The following is a 17,266-nucleotide window of genomic DNA, read 5'->3' on the forward strand; positions in this document are numbered from 1 at the left end:
ATGAACTGCAATAGAGTGGAGAATGCATTATCCTGGAGGTAAGCAATGCTACCATGGTGCTCGACAACCTCAGTCAAGTACCCTTCACCGTTCACGATGGTGAGGAGGGTAGTGAAGTCAGGTGGTTGAAGGTTCAGGATCCCGTCATAGGGGTTTATCTCATTCCATGAGAAGTAGACACTAGTGCTTGCCTGTGTTTAAGATAATCGTAAAATCTTAAAGTATTAGCTCAGTGGTATAGAGATTCAAAATGTATTCTAATTGGTAAACTAGGTTCCAATTTATTTTATTAAGCTAGCTATTGTCAAATGCTTTTGAATGTAGTTGTTGTTTCTTGTATGTAAACAAGGAGAATTTACCTGGCCACGACTGATGTCACAACCCTCAGAGGCTTGTGGTCCCTCGCCTGATCGATATGCCACAAACCATGTGTATTATCAATAAAAATATTCAAGTGAACTAAGACCAAAAGGTTGTCACAGATAACTAAAACACCTTTAAACAGTATAAAAAAACCTAGGACTTATTGAACTAGAAAGATCTGTCGAATCCCTTCAACCAAACCTATGTTTAGTTCTCTATGAAACCCGCTATCAGTTTGGTTAAAGGGATTCGACAGATAATGAGTCCTAGATTTTTTTTGTTATACTGGTTAACGGGGTTTTGGTTATCTGTCGCAACCTTTTGGTCTTAGTTCACTTGAATATTTTTATTGATAATACACATGGTTTGTGGCATTGGGATCCAGGTGATGGACCACAAGCCTTTGAGGGTTGTGACATAAGTCGTGGCCAGGTAAATTCTCCTTGTTCACTTACAAGAAATAACAACTACATTCAAATGCATTTGACAATAGCTAGCTTTAAAAAATGAACCTACTTTACCATTTAGAATGTGTTTTGAATCTATGTACCACCGGGCTAATACTTTAGGATTTTACGCTTATCTTAAAGGCAGACAAGCACTAGTGTCTACTTCTCGTGGAATGAGATATTAAACCCCTACCACGAGATCCTGAACCTCCAACCACCTAACTTCACTACCCTCCTGACAATCATGAACGATGAAGGGTACTTGACTGAGGTTGTGTGGCGCCATGGAAGCATCTCTCACCTCCAGGATACTGCATTCTACACTCTATTGCAGTTCATGAACAACCTCAAGCAACATATTGTCGAAGGCGACTCCTACCGCGAGCTCATCTTGTTGCTAAAAGGATGTTGCTCAGAAGAATGGTACACATGCAGGTGACACTGATGAGACTCTGGTTATGGACTTTGTTGTGCTTGATAATGGATGATTGTGTGGATCTGTTTATTTCTATGTTTATTATACGAAAACTATGAACTTATTCAGATATGTGGGTGTCTTTTGTTGCTGACCTCCCTGTGTTGTGTCACGGATAGGTGATGATTGTTTCTTATTTTGATGAGACTGAGGTGTTATATTTGCAGTAAGTTTGCATTTATACATTTGGTTTTATGAAATTTCAATCAGTTGCATAATATCATGTATACTGCATTAGCCAATAATAGTACTTTGTTTTTGAATTTTTTTGTAGTTGAACCGACGGGGAGGGCTTTCACGAGAGGTGTGCGGGCGAGGGCCATCACGGCCACGGTGGCCGAGAGAAAAATCAGAATCGGGAGGATTATTTTCTGAGACGGTCGAGGGAATGCAAGATGCTTTTGATAGATGTTTGGGCTGCGAAGGAAGGAAATGACGTACGGTCTGCCATTTTAGTTAGAGATTTAGTCTTCAGGAATTGATTATATATTGATTATGATTTATTCTTTTCCATATAAAAGTTACCAAATACTGCCGAAACTTGATTTTATTGGCAGATAAAATCGGTTTAAATAGATCATGGATAAAATCCGGTTTAAATGTGTTGGTGGGATAAAAACCAGTGGGGAAGTATTAACCGGAGTGAGGCGAGACTACCAATTCAGACATTAGAAGTAGAGAAACTTGATTTTATTGGCAGCTAAAATCGATTTAAATAGATCATGGATAAAATCCGGTTTAAATGTGTTGGTGGGATAAAGAAAGGATTAACCGGAGTGAGGCGAGACTACCAACTCAGGTTAGGAGCAGAGATTTGAAACTGGCTGGTGGGCTGCGTCAGCACATACGCCCTCTGTCAGGTGGGGCCGGGGCGTCAGAGGCTCACCCACAGGAGAAAACGAACTCCATGTCTCCCCTTTGCCAGACCTTTTCTCCTCTTCTTCGTCGCATCGTCCTCTTCCTCCAGCACGCCTCCTTCTCCTCCCCTGTCCTCCTCGCTAAAACCCTAGCGCTCCGCCTCCGAGCTTCTCGCCGCCGGCCGATATCCCCGACGGTCCGTGGGCCAGGGCCGGCGTCTCTTGTCTCCACGCGATGTCCGGCCGCGGGAAGAAGAGCGGGAAGGGGGCGGAGGACCTGGGCCGCGCGCTCATACGCCAGCAGAACAGGGCGGCGGCGGCCGCCAAGGAGCGGGGCGAGGCGCTCGCCTCCTCCTCCCGCCGCCGCGCCCCGCCCCTCGAGTCCGTCATCGACGTCAGCGAGATCGACGCCGTCCTCCAGCGCGCCGCCGAGGAGGACCGCCTCCATTCCGCCCTCGCTGCCGCCGCTTCCGCCTCCTCCTCCGACCTCGTCATCGACCTGTAAGCCTCCTCCCGTCCCTCCAGTGAGACATGTTCGTCGGTTCCGGGCTGTGTTGGTTGGAATGGTGTTTGGTCTGAAATGGTTGGGTTGATTGGGCGCAGGGACGCGACCGGGGAGACAGCCGAGGAGAGGCGAAGGCTTCGGAAGGAGCAAGAGGCGCTGTACGCTAACAGCCTGGGGGTTCCAAGGCGGTGAGTGCCCCTGATTGCTCTTGCTTTAATTGTTCTGTTGTTTTGAGTTCATTAGGGGTTGTGGTTTTGATCTGACTGTGTTTGTGGCCCGTGATTGCAGTCCACCGTGGACTAATCGGATGACCGCGGAGGAGCTCGACACAAGCGAGAGGCAGGCGTTCCTTGAGTGGCGGAGGAATCTTGCGAGGTTGGTACCGAGTTGTGTTTTTACTCAGTTTATGATTTGGAACTTTCTAGTTTGAAGAGAATTCGGCTGCAAAATGCATGTTGTAGGACTGATAATCTCAGCTAAACTTATTAGCTGTACCATTGATTTTTGTATGGAACTGGTAATGGTATTTGGTAGTAGTACCATGTTTTGAGCATTTGTGTTACGGATTCTTCTCATGGGTTGCGTGCGTAAGCATCAGTGTACATCTTCTGCATATGTTGTGACAGCTATTTTTCTTACAAATGTGCTGCTTGCTGTGTCTTATTGTGCCATTTGACATATTGAAAGCTTTGATCAATTCTTGTACTTAGATTGGAAGAGAATGACAAGCTTGTCCTTACACCCTTCGAGAAGAACATTGACATCTGGAGACAGCTCTGGAGAGTAATTGAACGCAGTGATTTGGTGAGTAATGCTCCACTTTTGCTGCCATTGTCACCCATAAATCCTGTGATTCACTGCTTGCCTACCAGTCTTGTGATCCCAACTGTTAGGTGTTAGCACAATTTTTTGGATTTATCCCATCCGCTGTGTTATATTCTCTAAGAAATGAGTGGCAGATGCATTTGTAAGGTCACACGTGGTCTTTCTGTGCTATGTAATGACGCTGAATTAATATAACTTGTACTCTTACTGCTGTATATACTATCCTGTAAATATGCTACTCTGTTGTGCTCAATCCTATTACTGTGCCTTGGTTGAAGATAAGCAACTCATAATGAATATCATGCAGAAGTACTGACTATTGTTTTTTCTTCCATGAAGCTGGTCATGGTAGTTGATGCTCGAGATCCCTTATTCTACCGATGTCCTGATCTTGAGGTACTTCTTGTCATGTTCCTGTAGTAATTTGGTTAACTCAAGGAATATCTAATATGCATAGCAAAATGATTGCAGCTTGTCCCTGGTTTAAGTTTGTCCAGTGTCCAGTTTTGTGCATGGAAGCCAATAGTAGTAAAATTGGTCCAGAAGAGCTGTTCATGAATTCTCATTCGGAGACTACATGCTTAGTAATTTTCTGATGCAAGTATTTGCAAGTTGGAAGCTTGCAACAGCTATATTATTAGAACGTGCTTGTTCCCTGTATTTGTGGCCGAAGCAAATCCAGGTTTTCTGTCTATCGTGAGCAAACATACATAATTCAACCTTCTCATAGTTCTTCTCTGTTAAAATTATCTTGCTAGCATGATCTGTGATCTCAGTCTTGTTTTTCTTTTCTCCATATTAAGATGAACTTTCCATGTTCTCTGCTACAAAAGTAAAATATGTTAATCTGAATCTAGTGTTGTGCATTCATGATAGGTTTATGTGTTTGGCACCAAAATCAGTTGTTGTACCTAATGTGTTCTATTGCGGATTCTGCAGCCTTTTGTTGATCTGACGAGTCTTATATGTACTAGGTATATGCCAAGGAACTTGATGAACACAAGAGAACAATGCTCCTTGTCAACAAGGCTGATCTACTACCTTTAAATATCAGGTCTGCACCTTGTCCATTGTGATCAATTTGTTGTACTATATAGCATGACTATGAAATGACGTCCTTGTAAATTTGGCCTAAATACAGAAAAATATGGGCAGATTATTTCAAGGAGCACGATATTCTTCATGTTTTCTGGTCTGCTAAAGCTGCTACTGCCACATTAGAAGGAAAAATGTCGAGTGGTGAAGAAGATTCTGCTTCACCTGATATGGATACCAAAATATATGGCAGGGAAGAACTTCTGATGAGGCTGCAAGCTGAAGCGAAATCTATCGCAGCACAAAGAAGGACTTCAGCTAGTAAAGGGGAACAAGAAGCAAGTTCTACCGATTCTGTTTCATCAGTGGCTAAACATGTAGTTGCTGGATTTGTTGGTTATCCAAATGTTGGGAAGAGTTCCACCATAAATGCTTTGGTTGGCGAGAAGAAGACCGGTGTTACTCACACACCTGGCAAGACAAAACATTTCCAGACATTGATAATCTCTGAAGAGCTCATGCTGTGTGATTGTCCTGGTCTGGTCTTCCCTTCATTCTCAAGCTCGAGGCATGAGATGGTGTCATGCGGTGTCTTGCCGATCGATCGGATGACAAAGCACAGGGAAGCCATCCAAGTGGTGGCAGATCGTGTCCCAAGAGACATCCTGGAGCAGATTTACAAAATCACCTTGGCAAAGCCAAAGCCTTACGAACCACAATCTCGGCCACCAACTGCAGCTGAGCTGTTGCGGGCATACTGCGCGTCTCGGGGCCATGTCAGCCATGGTGGGCAGCCTGACGAGACCAGGGCTGCTAGGCAGATACTCAAGGACTACATCGACGGCAAAATCCCGCACTATGAGCTCCCTCCTGGTGTTGTCACAGACGATGAAGTAGCAACAACAGAACCTACTGTTGCAGCAGCAGAAGGCCCGACTGCTTCAGCAGCTGATGAATCTGACAGTGATGACTCCGATGAACAGGATGATACAACAGGAGTTCCAGACATGAGGTGTCTCTTGAGTGACCTCGAGTCTTTCGACTTGGCCGCCGCCGAAGGATCCAATGTCACTGGAAATAAGAAGCAGCACCAGGCATCACAGAAGCAGCGCAGGAAACCCCAGCGGAAGAAGGACCGGTCCTGGAGGGCTAGCAACGATGGCAGCGATGGAACGGCGGTGGTAAGGGACTTCCAGAAGCCCGCCGTCAATACTCCCACGGCCAGTGTGAACGGAAATGTTTAGTGCCAGCGTCCCTAGCATCATCCTAAACAACCGCACGTCACCATTGCTGCTGCCGGGAAGATGGCTGTCTAATGCGAAAAAGGTCAAGAAATACATTTACACATATAAATATGGCTGTGTGCCGATTGCTGAATCTGCTCTGGTAGACGGACGAGAGAGCAGAGTATCATTACCTGATAGTGCGTCAAACATGCAGAGAATAGTCATGTTTGCCATCTCAAAAAGATCCTATTGCCGTTGTGAATATAACGCGGGCTGTGACTTGTGATACGCGTGGGTGGTGTCCTATAATTTTTCAACAATCGATGTAACTACAGATATGCGAAGATCATCTTGAAGTACTCTTTTGAAGCTGCTAAGCATTATTCGAGTACCGACTGTTTTTTGCATATATGGAGTGGGATAGCATTGTGCGCATGGATTTTCACATTTTCTGCCAACCACGGTGTTTTTTGGAGCCAGAGGGCAACCAGTCCCCGTCCCATTCATTCAATGAATGATTCCTGCACACTTTGGAGTACGTATCTCTTGGCTCTTGCAAATTGGTTTGTGTGTAGATTCAGCATTTCAGGTTCTATTTTTAATTCCTAGAAAAGAAAAAAAATGAATGCGCACCGTACATTTAAGTTTCATCTCACTCATCTCGCAAATTGGTCTGTGTAGATTCAGCATTTCAGGTTCTATTTTGAATCATTCAAGTTTCATCTCACTCATCTCGCTCAAATGCATTTAATCAGTCGTTTGATCTTCTCTCGTACATTTAATCAGTCATTTAGACGAAGCTGCGCCGCCCATTGTTGTCATTTCCAAGAGAGCTAGTACTCCAATGGTGGCCATGCACGCCCATTGAATTTGAACCCACACCCACCCTTCGGTTCCCGCGCCCCCAATCGCCAACGCATGCGCCCCATCGCAATGCCGCCTCCCCGCCTTCACATTTCACACTCCGAACCCCTACTTAACCACCTTCATCTACCCACGTTCAGAGTTCCTACCCACAGCAGCAAGAATCCAACTCCCACACACTCATGTCAAACCTCTCATCCATCAAGCCAGCCATGGCGGACTGGTCCTCGCTCCTGCCCGAGCTCGTCCGACGGATCGCCGACCGCCTCCTGGACACCAACGACTTACGACCTCGACCTCTACATGGGCTTCCGCGCCGTCTGCCGTAGCCGGCGCTCCGCCACCGATGACCCCAAGAACTCCTCCGAGCTCCGCTTCCGCCCGTGCCGGTGGATCGTCATCGACGAGCTCTTCGACGTCGGAAGCGACTCACGCCTCCTGGTGAACACCGTCAGCGGCCGCGTCGTCCGCCTGGACCTGCCTCTGCTCCGCCGGTACTGCTTTGTTGCTACTACCCACGGCGGCTTATTCGTCCTCGCCGACAAGAAGCCCCCTCACCCGGCGGTCGTGCTCAACCCCTTCACCGGCCACATGATCCGCTTCAAGGCGCCCGTGCCCTGCTACAGGGGTCCTGCTGCCGCCGCTCTCTCCGGCCTTTTTGCGCTGTCGCTCACTTCTGCAGACCTCCGTTCTTCACCCACCCTCATCTTGGTCTGGGATAGTGGTTGCGGTCAATACATGGCTGCTCCTGACACCGACGATTTCTGCCGGGATTTGGATGGAGAAGAGATTATTGAAGCCATGAGCTCATTCTTTCTGATGCCGTTTGCCATTGCTGGCGGCATCTACGCTGCTGATGGTTGGCAGGGAAGGGTGGCGCCGCTTCCGGTTGCTTTGGCTGCCAAGATCTTCCGTGTGATGAGGCTGCTCCACATTGATCCTTACAGGATGTATGTGGACAAAGTTTTTATGGGGTTTGCTGATCGTTCCTGGACAGGAGATGCCAACCGCTTCTTCCTGGTTGAATCTGCTGGAGAATTGCTGGCTATAGAGAACGTGCAGCCACATCTGAAAATTTTCAGGCTGGACACTGACAGCGATGAGCTCGAGCCAGTGGAGAGCATCGGCAGCCGTGCCATCTTCATCGGTTATCGTAGGTGCGTGTCTGTCAGTGCGGACAAGTTCCCCTCTGTCGTCTCCAACTGCATCTACTACATCAAGTGCACAGATTCGTCACATGACATCTATCAGTATGACCTGAAGACAAAAAAAGAAGAGAGGGTCTGTGAAGCCATAGATCCCTTAACCCCCACCATCATCATGCAACCCTTCTTACACCCCATCAGGCCAACCTTTGCCAAACCTCCTTTCACCATCCTGCAGCTCCTCTCCAGCTATTGAGATGGAAACTTTTGTACAGGACCTTCTTCCTGGTGCTTTTCCGGACGACGGCTCTTACTTTGATGAACATGACTGAAGTATTGATGAATGTCAATGATGTACTCTGCTGAGCGATGATAGATTGCTTGTTATCAGGAAGAAATTGCATGTATGCTCGAGTCGGTCGTCTTCTTTTGCTTGCTTTGTGGGAACTATCTAGTGTTGCAGTGTTAATTTCAACTTGTTATGCACCTATATATTCCTTCATCTTCTTATGTACTACCTCCGTAAAGAAATATAAGAGTGTTTAGATTACTAAAGTAGTAATCTAAACGCTCTTATATTAGTTTACGGAGGGAATACTAGGTTTATTCTTCCGAAGTTTGTACCGCTGTATGATGCTGCATGCAACGGTGTGCGTTCTGGCGCTTGAAGATGGTGTCTTGATATTTGTTTGCTGATGTTCACAAGTCGATGTTTCAGTACATCTTTTTCTTTTTTGGAGATTGCTGTTCCAGTACATTGAAGCCAGGGTTTAATTTGTTTGCTGCAGTTTGTCGCCGTCGCCGTCGTGTCAGGATTAGACAGGAAAAGGGCTGTATCCCAGGGTGACGTCATAATTAGACCAGTAATACTGGATTAATAAATTAAATATGCTGCGTCTCCGGTTCGAACCCGGATGATGCCACAATTGTTTTGCTCCGTTTTGTCCAGGTGACAGTGACGTCATAATTGGTCTGGTGACAATATCGTCTGAATAAAATATATATGCTTGTTGCATTAATAAAATTGAAAGGTGTCGTGGTGTAGTTGGTCTAGCACGTCAGTTTAACACGCTGAAGATCTCCGGTTCAAATCCGGACGATGCCAAGTTCTTTTTTGCTGGGGTTGTTTATTCTTATTATTATTGCTGTTTTTTTAATTTTATTTTTTGTCTGCTGAACTTTGTATTGACATTTTTTCCTGCTTGAGCTTGATAATGGTGATGATAGATTGTGCATTTGTATATTTTCCCCACAATGAAGTGCATAGGTTTATAGGATAGATTCCCGCAAAAAAAGGGATAGATGTTGGAAATAAAACAACAAAAGTAATGTCGAAGCACATGTGAACTAACTAGATGTTTATGTTTCTCCTCACATCTCACCATCTTTTTTCTGGAACAAAGCACTTGTCTTTTCTACCTCCTCTGTAAACAAATATAAGAGCGTTTAGAACACTATTTTAGTGATCTAAACACTCTTATATTTCTTTACGGAGGGAGTACAACACATTATGATTGATCTATATATATTTAGAAGGCCAGAAATTTTGTATGTGTTGTAAAGTAAAAGCGAGAGACAATTGACAAGTAGTGGAATCCCCGTTCTCATTGATTGGGTTTGTTACAATATATACATCCTGTAGGGACGCGACGATACTGAGGGACGCGAAGGGAGAGACGCGTCGGTTGCCTGATGGCAACTGTATGGTAGTTAACAAGGGGAGATTCCCTTCCAATTAAACATGCGTGTTTAATTCTAACAGTATGCATACATTTTTTTTGCGAATTTGTATGCATAGCGTGTAATGTTTAAGATCTATATTTAGAAAACCAGAAATTTCAGTACCAACTTTGAGGAAATTGAAGATCCCCGCTCTCCGTATGCCCTTCTTTCATAAATTCCTACCAGAACATTTTCTTTGTAGTACCCCCTCCCCCAAAGCTAGATCAAAGGTTTCTACTCACATATGTAGATAAAAGTAGAACGGCCTTTTGAAAAAAAGAAAGAGTACAATACGGTGCTCAGCATGCGGATCATACATTGACCAAGGGGACATGAAATAATATTTTATGGACAATACACCAAATTAGATAGGATAAATTACTATATATATATATATATGTAAACTTAGAAATCATTTTTTTCTTTATAACATAATAGAAAATAAGGACAACTATGTATGCATCCGAACGTGGCAAACTAATTTGGGAAGCTGGAAGTGTGGAGGATAAGAAAACAAAATCTAGATTCGAGTTAACCACACTTTTTCTAGCAAAAAGTGGAATTAGTAAAGGACATAACTCTTTCATTTTAAGAAGTCCCCCACTTGACTGCATATCTTTATGAGAGCCTAACCCGAAAGTGATGCTGGTTTCAGAGTGCCACATCAAAGATCGAAGATCCTTTTAAAAAAAATATGCACGCGCATGATCTATAAAATTGGAAATAGCTATAGAACATAAAAGAGAAATTGCTAGCGGTTCCTGTTTATGGTCTAATTGCATGCCTACTAGAACTATTCTTTTGTGAAGCTTCAAAGAGTACTCCAAGTCAAGGATTAACAGTTTATTTTTGAACTTCAAAGACAGGTTCCGGTTTCGAAAGTTCATAACAAATCAGATTCTTATGGATTTCTATGAGGGAGAAAGTGCGAGCGAGAGGGGGGGGGGGGGGGGGGGGGGTGAGGAGAGGTTTGACCCCGTACCGATTCGTTCCGGTTTTGATTGAAACAACTCGGCCGTCTCCTCTAGTGACTCAAGTACAAACAATGTCATAGTTGTCACCAAATGGGGCAAAGACGCCAACAATGTTTTTTTCTTCTTCAAAAGATTAGGCTGAGAATCCGTGGTTTTTTTATTCCAAACCTGTAAACCCGTGTGTCCTGCAAATCTAGCCCACAATGTGATGGTTTATGCAATTAATGGAGATTTGACTTAAGACTACAGAACTCGACGCAAAACATTTCTCATATTGCCACAACCACATGTACAACTTTTGCAAGAGTAGTTACTGCCTTCAACAAGACCATCCGACTGTCAAGAACTTCAAGAGTGCCGACGCTGAATCAACTTTGTTCGGCTTCATCTGCAAATGGGAAAGACACGCGCACTTGAGTTTCCAAGAGAATTAGAGAAGGCCATTTGCTGTATAAAACAAGTGCTGACACGTACGGTAATGTAAATGTACCTATTGAACTTAAACCACATGCATCATCTAACTGGATCGAAACTTGGAAGACAGAAAAGCACAAACCCGTACCAAGCATATGAGATTCAAATCCACAATTTCTTAGGTGATTTGCAAGCTTCTCCCCAAGTTCCTTGTGCCAGTCCTTGGTCGCCATGGCTTCCGGTGTTGTCCGCACCACCGCGGCCGCCTTGGCCAAGTCGATCGTGGCAGAAGCAACCTCAGGCTGTACAAAGATGAACACGAGCATATAACGTACTTCCTCCGTTCGAAAAAGATTGTCCCTCAAATATATGTATCTAGCACTAACTTGGTGCTAGATATATACTCCCTCCGTCTGGAATTACTTGTCGCAAAAATGGATAAAAGCGGATGTATCTAGAACTAAAATATATCTAGATACATCCATTTCTTTGACAAGTATTTTCGGATGGAGGGAGTACATTTGAGGGACAAGTTTGGACAAGTTTTTTCAAAGTGAGGGAGTAGTATTCGTAGCAAACGTGCAAGCGATGAAACATTTTGCAAAAGCCGAGGAGCGGACCTGGCTCTCGAGAATCCGCTTCACTTTGGCGGCGCATCCGCCGCACGACATACCCTTCAATGCTTACCAATTACCAAATGAAAAAGGGAGGCATCGTCCCAGCATTTCTCCGGAGGATAACTGTGTGTCTCTCGACGAGTCTAGGATTGAGGATGTGCCTCAACTTACTGCTGTTGAGAATGATATTTTAGCTGCTCCTTTTTCTGAGAAAGAGGTGTTTGAGGCCATATCGCAGATGAAAAATAATAAGGCTCCCGGCCCGGATGGATTTCCGGCTGAGTTTTATAAGAAGTGCTGGCATATTATTAAAGGGGATCTGTTGCTGTTGTTCCATGATTTATTCTCTGGACAGCTTCAGCTTTTTCAACTGAATTTTGGAACGATAACCCTGCTTCCTAAGAAAACAGAGGTTGTGAGAATCGAGCAATTCAGGCCCATCTGTCTTCTTAATGTTAGTTTCAAAAAAATTTACCAAGGTCGGGACTATTAGGCTCACACAGATTGCACATGCTGTGGTGCAGCCTACTCAAACTGCTTTCATGCCGGACAGGAACATCCTAGAAGGGGTTGTGGTTCTTCATGAAATGCTCCATGATATTCACACGAAAAAACTTGATGGTGTTGTTTTCAAGGTGGATTTCAAGAAAGCGTATGATAAATTCAAATGGCCTTTCCTTCAACAGGCCTTACGCATGAAGGGTTTTGATGAAGCTTGACGACGCCAGGTAGAATCTTTCACGCAAAAAGGGAGTGTTGGAATTAAAGTGAATGACGATTGTTTGGATGCGAATTGGGGGCATTACCTTTCACATACTTAGGTATACCCATTCACCATCGTAAGCTGACAAACAGAGAATGGAAATGCATCGAGGATCGGTTTGAGAAGAAACTGATTTGCTAGATGGGCAAACTCATGTCATATGAAGGCCGATTGATTCTTATTAATTCGGTGCTCACGAGTATGCCTATGTTTCTCTTATCTTTCTTCGAAGTACCAGTTGGGGTTAGGAAAAGGCTGGACTTCTATAGATCCCGGTTCTTCTGGTAGAGTGATGAACTAAAGAGAAAATACCGACTCGCCAAATGGGATATCATCTATCGACCAAAGGACCAGGAGGGCCTTGGTATTGAGAATCTTGAAGTCAAGAACAGATGTCTTCTCAGTATGTGGCTGTACAAGTTGTCAGTTGAGACTGAGGCAACATGGGCGCAGATTCTCCGTAGTAAATATCTGCAGTCCAAGACTTTGTCCCAGGTGACAGTGAGACCGACTGACTCGCCGTTTTGGAAGGGGCTTATGAGGGTCAAAGCGGCCTTCTTTAATAGAACAAAGTTTATTGTCGGTAATGGAAACACCACTCGCTTCTGGGAGGATACTTGGCTTGGTGAAACGCCGTTGGCGCTTCAGTATCCGTCTCTGTATCGTATTGTTCAACGACGTGATGCTCTTGTTGCAACGGTTATGCAGTCAATTCCCCTTAATATTCAGTTTAGGAGGGTGCTTGTTGGCGAACGGTGGGAAGCATGGCTTCATTTGATGAGTAGACTGATGGAGGTTCAGCTAGCTCATCAGCCCGATCAGTTGTGTTGGAAGCTTACTAGGTCTGAAGAGTTCACAGTCAAGTCGATGTATATCGATGTCATTAACTCTAGTGATATTCCTAGTTCCAAACCTATTTGGAAAGTCAAAGTTTCTTTGAAAATTAAAGTGTTTATGTCGTTTGTACATAAACAAGTCATTTTAACAAAGGATAATTTGATTAAGCGCGACTGGACAGGATCTACTAGGTGTAGTTTTGTGATCGGGACAAAACTATCAAGCACCTCTTCTTTGATTGCCCGTTGGCGAGAGTTTTGTGGCGCACGGTGCAAATTGCCTTTAACATTACTCCTTCGAATTCGGTCAGTACGTTATTTGGAACGTGGCTTGTTGGGATAGAGTCCGAAACAGCTAGACACATTCGCGTAGGAGTATGTGCGTTGTTATGGGCAATTTGGAACTGCAGAAATGATTTGGCTTTTAACAGAACAACAACTATTCATTTTTTGCAGGTTTTATTCCGAGCTACTGCGCTGATCCGTATGTGGTCATTACTCACTCCGACGGAGGCCAGGGAGTGTTTGGTTACTGGATCTGTCCGGTGGGAGATGGTAGTGCGGGATATTTTCAACCGGTTTGGATGGCGGTCATGTAATAGGATAGACGATTAATTTACCTATCTTTATTTTGCCAGCAGGTTGTGGCTTTTGGGCCTTTTGTTTTTGGCGTTGTGGCTCTTTGTGAGCTTGCCGTTTTTCTGTTTTCAGACTATAAAACCTTGTTGAACCTCTTTATTTATCTATAAATGTGGCCGTATGTATCGTTCCCATGCAGAGGCCGGGGAGTCCTCCTTTTTGAAAAAAAATCGTCCCAGCAATTCTAATGAGAACTACGTACCCCGACGTGGAGCAGGATGACGTCGCTGCCGTCCAGCATCCCGGCCTCGACGAGCGCCATCGCCGCTGCAGCGCCGGCACCAGAGTCTCCTCCTCCGCCGCCGCCGCCGCCTCCTCCTCCATCGGAGCGACCGCCGCCCCTGTCTCCGCCTCCGCCGATGGACGTGGGGAGGAGCCGCGTGGCCACCGAGGCCGGCGGCACTGCTGTGATTACGGCTGGCTCCATTGCTCTAGCACGACGTGTCTCGCTGCTCTGCTCACGTTAATTTTGGTTTCGTTCGGCCTCCTCCGCCGCGAGTCCATATCCATTCACTCTGTTCTTACGTGGGCCTTCTTATTCCATTATGATGCACGCGACTATCTTATCTGTGCTATAGATCACAAAAATGTATCCATTTTACTAATAATATTTTAAATGTATGTAACAATAATAATAAACATGTGTTCCATTGATTTATATGATCTTTTTAATAAAAAGAAAAAATTTAACTTTTTTTTACAAAAGCGTTCAAATATTCTGAAAAATATTCATCTAACTAAAATATTTGTTACATATATTTATAAAAATGTTCATATGATTTTTACAAAAACTTTCACGCATTTCATGTAATCTCAAGAATGTGTTCACGTAATTTCAAAAAGTGTTGGCGCATTTTATTCAAATGTTTGTCTACTTAAAAAGTGCTAATGCGTTTCTACAAATACTCGGGTAAGTCTTAAAGATGTTCACATGTTTATAAGAATTGTGCATGTAGTTCTTCAAAAGTGTTGGCACTTAAAAAATTTATTGTTAATTTATAAAGTGTTTACCATTTTTTAAAGTTCTTGTAATTAAATAAAATCTTCGCCTTTTTGTAAAAAATATCAATGTAATTTTCAAATGATCACGTATTTTATATATATATAAAAAAATACTCATATAGTTTTAAGAAAACAATTTTTTTAATGTCGGGCCTAAAAAATACTCATATAGTTTTAAGAAAACACAATTTTTTTTAAAATGTTGGGCCTATCTCCCAGAAAAATAAACACAAAAATCAAAAATACCAAAATGAAACAGAAATGGGCAAACACGGAAAAAGAAAAGGTAGATAAAAAAGGGAAAATAGAAAAAACATACATGGAAAATAAAAGTTTATTGAAGAATATCTTCTAAGTTTATCTGTTTTGATTCGCCATAACACCTTATTGGTAGTCTTGTTCCTCAAAATCACGTGCCCTGCTCTTCCTAACAGATCATGGATAAATACAATCTGTTGGAAATATGAGCAATTTACCCTATGATTTTATTAACAGAAATAGTAGATAAAACATGACTATCACAGCAGAGACAAGATAAGTCATGCAATCCGACAGAGAGTATGGAAATGGCATCTGAAGTAGTGAATATGAATAGAATATATCTAGAGCAGAAACTGGAACAAGAAACTGTGGCGGGATCTCAAACAGAAAGAACACGAAGACGTACGGAGCCGCGGCAGAAGCATTGGTGTCGGGGTTAACATCCTCGCCGGCCATGTCTGTCGAAGAGGTTGTCAACGTCGGGAAGAAGTCGTCGTTTAGGAAGTAGTCATCGGAGTCTGTGGCTTCCGTGATGAAGAGGTCAGTAGTCGCGCAGAGCGCTCCCCAAAAACCTTATCACCCTTCTCCCGTACAGGACTCGAAGTGGCGGGGTTTCGGAGACCTACTGTCCCCACCTGCGGTGCATGCTGTAAGCTGGGATGGGGAAGGACCTAGCAGTAGATCAGAGTTTGGAACTCGGTGGCGAGAGGAAGATGATGTTCTGGTGTGTCTCTAAGGAGGCGAATGGGCAGCGACGGGAGGTGAAACGAAGAGATGGAGACGAAGCGAACAACCAGCAGTCGTTCGCATTCAATCTCCACTATAGTAAAAACTTTTCAGTCTTCGTGTGACCTTTCGTATACGAGACATGCGCAACAAAAATTTAGACAATGGCTCGGCTCATTCCGGCAACCCGCAGCACGACAGAGGAGGAGCGTGCGTAAATGTCTCTCTTGTTCTCATGCTCATACATGTGGAGAAACATCCTCCCTTATAAGGAGGTCCAACTCCTACCAAACTAGCAATGTTGTACTAAACTTTAGTCCCACCTCTTGCCTTGCACGAATGGGCTAAGTGGGCCTCTAATATTTCTTAGAAATTCTGAAATGGCTATTGGGCTAGCCCGAAATAGACCAAATTCCAGCAATCCCTCACCAGATTCCAGAGACACACAAAATTTGCCTTTGGTTCCAAAACACTGTTTTATATACCGGTACTACAGTGGAGACTGTTAAGTTGAATTTCCACCTAGAAATCTATGCTACACTAGTAAGCAACTTGAACAATGGACTAGGCCTTGAACTGCAAGTGTTCTGTGAATCTAGCTTCACACAAAGCCTTGACAGATACTAGGCTACTATGGGACTTCCCCGCGGGTGGAGCTTATGCGTCATACTCCGAGGCCTTTCATGAGTTTACTAAAGAGCACCGTACTCCCATAGATTGCGACGTTTAACAATCAGACTCATATAGGTGTGTTCTTCAAAAGATGTTCTGCATGACAACATCTCTGCTTAAATAAGCCACTTAGAATACATTAAGATGTACATCAACCTACCATGCAGATTAGGATAGTATTGCATCTTCATGGAGTGGTATTGTTAGTAGTAAGGATACTATCTTCTCAGTTGACAACAGCTTGTCTTCAACATCTAATTCATGGGATCTCCGATCACATAGACTAGGTTACCACTGTGAACGACTCATATTGTGGGTCTCATACCCATCTCATTCGATGCATTATCTATCACATTACGTGATAGACCCTTAGTAAAAGGATCTGCCAGATTTTTAGATGTTTGGATATAATCCAATGTAATAACTCCAGAGTTTCTCATTTTTATGACAGACTTTAACCTTCTCTGAACATATCTTGATGAATTCATATTATCCTTTAGCTGCTCACTTTCGTGATCACAATTTGATTGTCGCAGTTCATAAGGATACCCGGTACAGGTTTCACAACAACAGGCAAATCATTCAAAAGCCAACGAAGCCAAACAGCTTTGACCGTAGCTGTATCCAGTGTTGTGAGTTCTGCTTTTATTGTTAACCTCGTTAAGATGGTCTGCTTGCAAGACTTTCAAGAAACAACGCCACCTCCATGAGTGAAGGCATATCCGCTCGTGGCCTTTATCTCATCAGTATCTAAGATCCTGTTTGAGTCACTATACCCTTCAAGCACCTTTGGGTACCCAGTGTAGTGAATTCCATAATTCGTAGTGCCTTTCAAATAACGCATAACTTTCTTTAGAGCTTTCAAATGAACCAGCTCCCGGTTTTGAATCAAATCG

At 43.8% G+C, this 17,266-nt stretch overlaps 2 protein-coding genes and 1 non-coding gene across 4 annotated transcripts; 2 read left to right on the forward strand and 1 right to left on the reverse strand.

Annotated features, from left to right (window-relative positions):
* The first annotated feature begins 1,823 nt into the window (after positions 1 to 1,823).
* Positions 1,824 to 6,126, forward strand: LOC109735023 (GTPase LSG1-1). Its single transcript, XM_020294216.4, has 7 exons — positions 1,824 to 2,645; positions 2,748 to 2,837; positions 2,938 to 3,024; positions 3,360 to 3,453; positions 3,814 to 3,870; positions 4,449 to 4,528; positions 4,616 to 6,126. The coding sequence occupies exons 1-7, from the start codon at positions 2,380 to 2,382 to the stop codon at positions 5,751 to 5,753; spliced, it is 1,812 nt and encodes a 603-aa protein (XP_020149805.1). The 5' UTR covers positions 1,824 to 2,379; the 3' UTR covers positions 5,754 to 6,126.
* Positions 6,127 to 8,774: 2,648 nt separating this feature from the next.
* On the forward strand, positions 8,775 to 8,849 carry TRNAV-AAC (transfer RNA valine (anticodon AAC)). Its single transcript has one exon. It is a non-coding gene; the product is annotated as a tRNA-Val (tRNA).
* Positions 8,850 to 10,690: 1,841 nt separating this feature from the next.
* Positions 10,691 to 14,222, reverse strand: LOC109735031 (uncharacterized). Of its 2 annotated transcripts, XM_020294234.4 has the most exons (3): positions 13,912 to 14,222; positions 11,003 to 11,156; positions 10,691 to 10,828 (listed from the first exon to the last, which is right to left on the reverse strand). In XM_020294234.4, exons 1-3 carry the CDS (start codon positions 14,134 to 14,136, stop codon positions 10,809 to 10,811), a joined length of 399 nt encoding a protein of 132 aa, XP_020149823.1. In that variant the 5' UTR covers positions 14,137 to 14,222; the 3' UTR covers positions 10,691 to 10,808. The 2 variants fall into 2 exon arrangements, with proteins under 2 accessions (XP_020149823.1, XP_045084238.1); XM_045228303.2 differs by having other exon boundaries at positions 10,691 to 11,156.
* Positions 14,223 to 17,266: the final 3,044 nt, after the last annotated feature.

Source organism: Aegilops tauschii, chromosome 5 (genome assembly GCF_002575655.3).
Source record: "Aegilops tauschii subsp. strangulata cultivar AL8/78 chromosome 5, Aet v6.0, whole genome shotgun sequence".
Classification (NCBI taxonomy): domain Eukaryota; kingdom Viridiplantae; phylum Streptophyta; class Magnoliopsida; order Poales; family Poaceae; genus Aegilops; species Aegilops tauschii.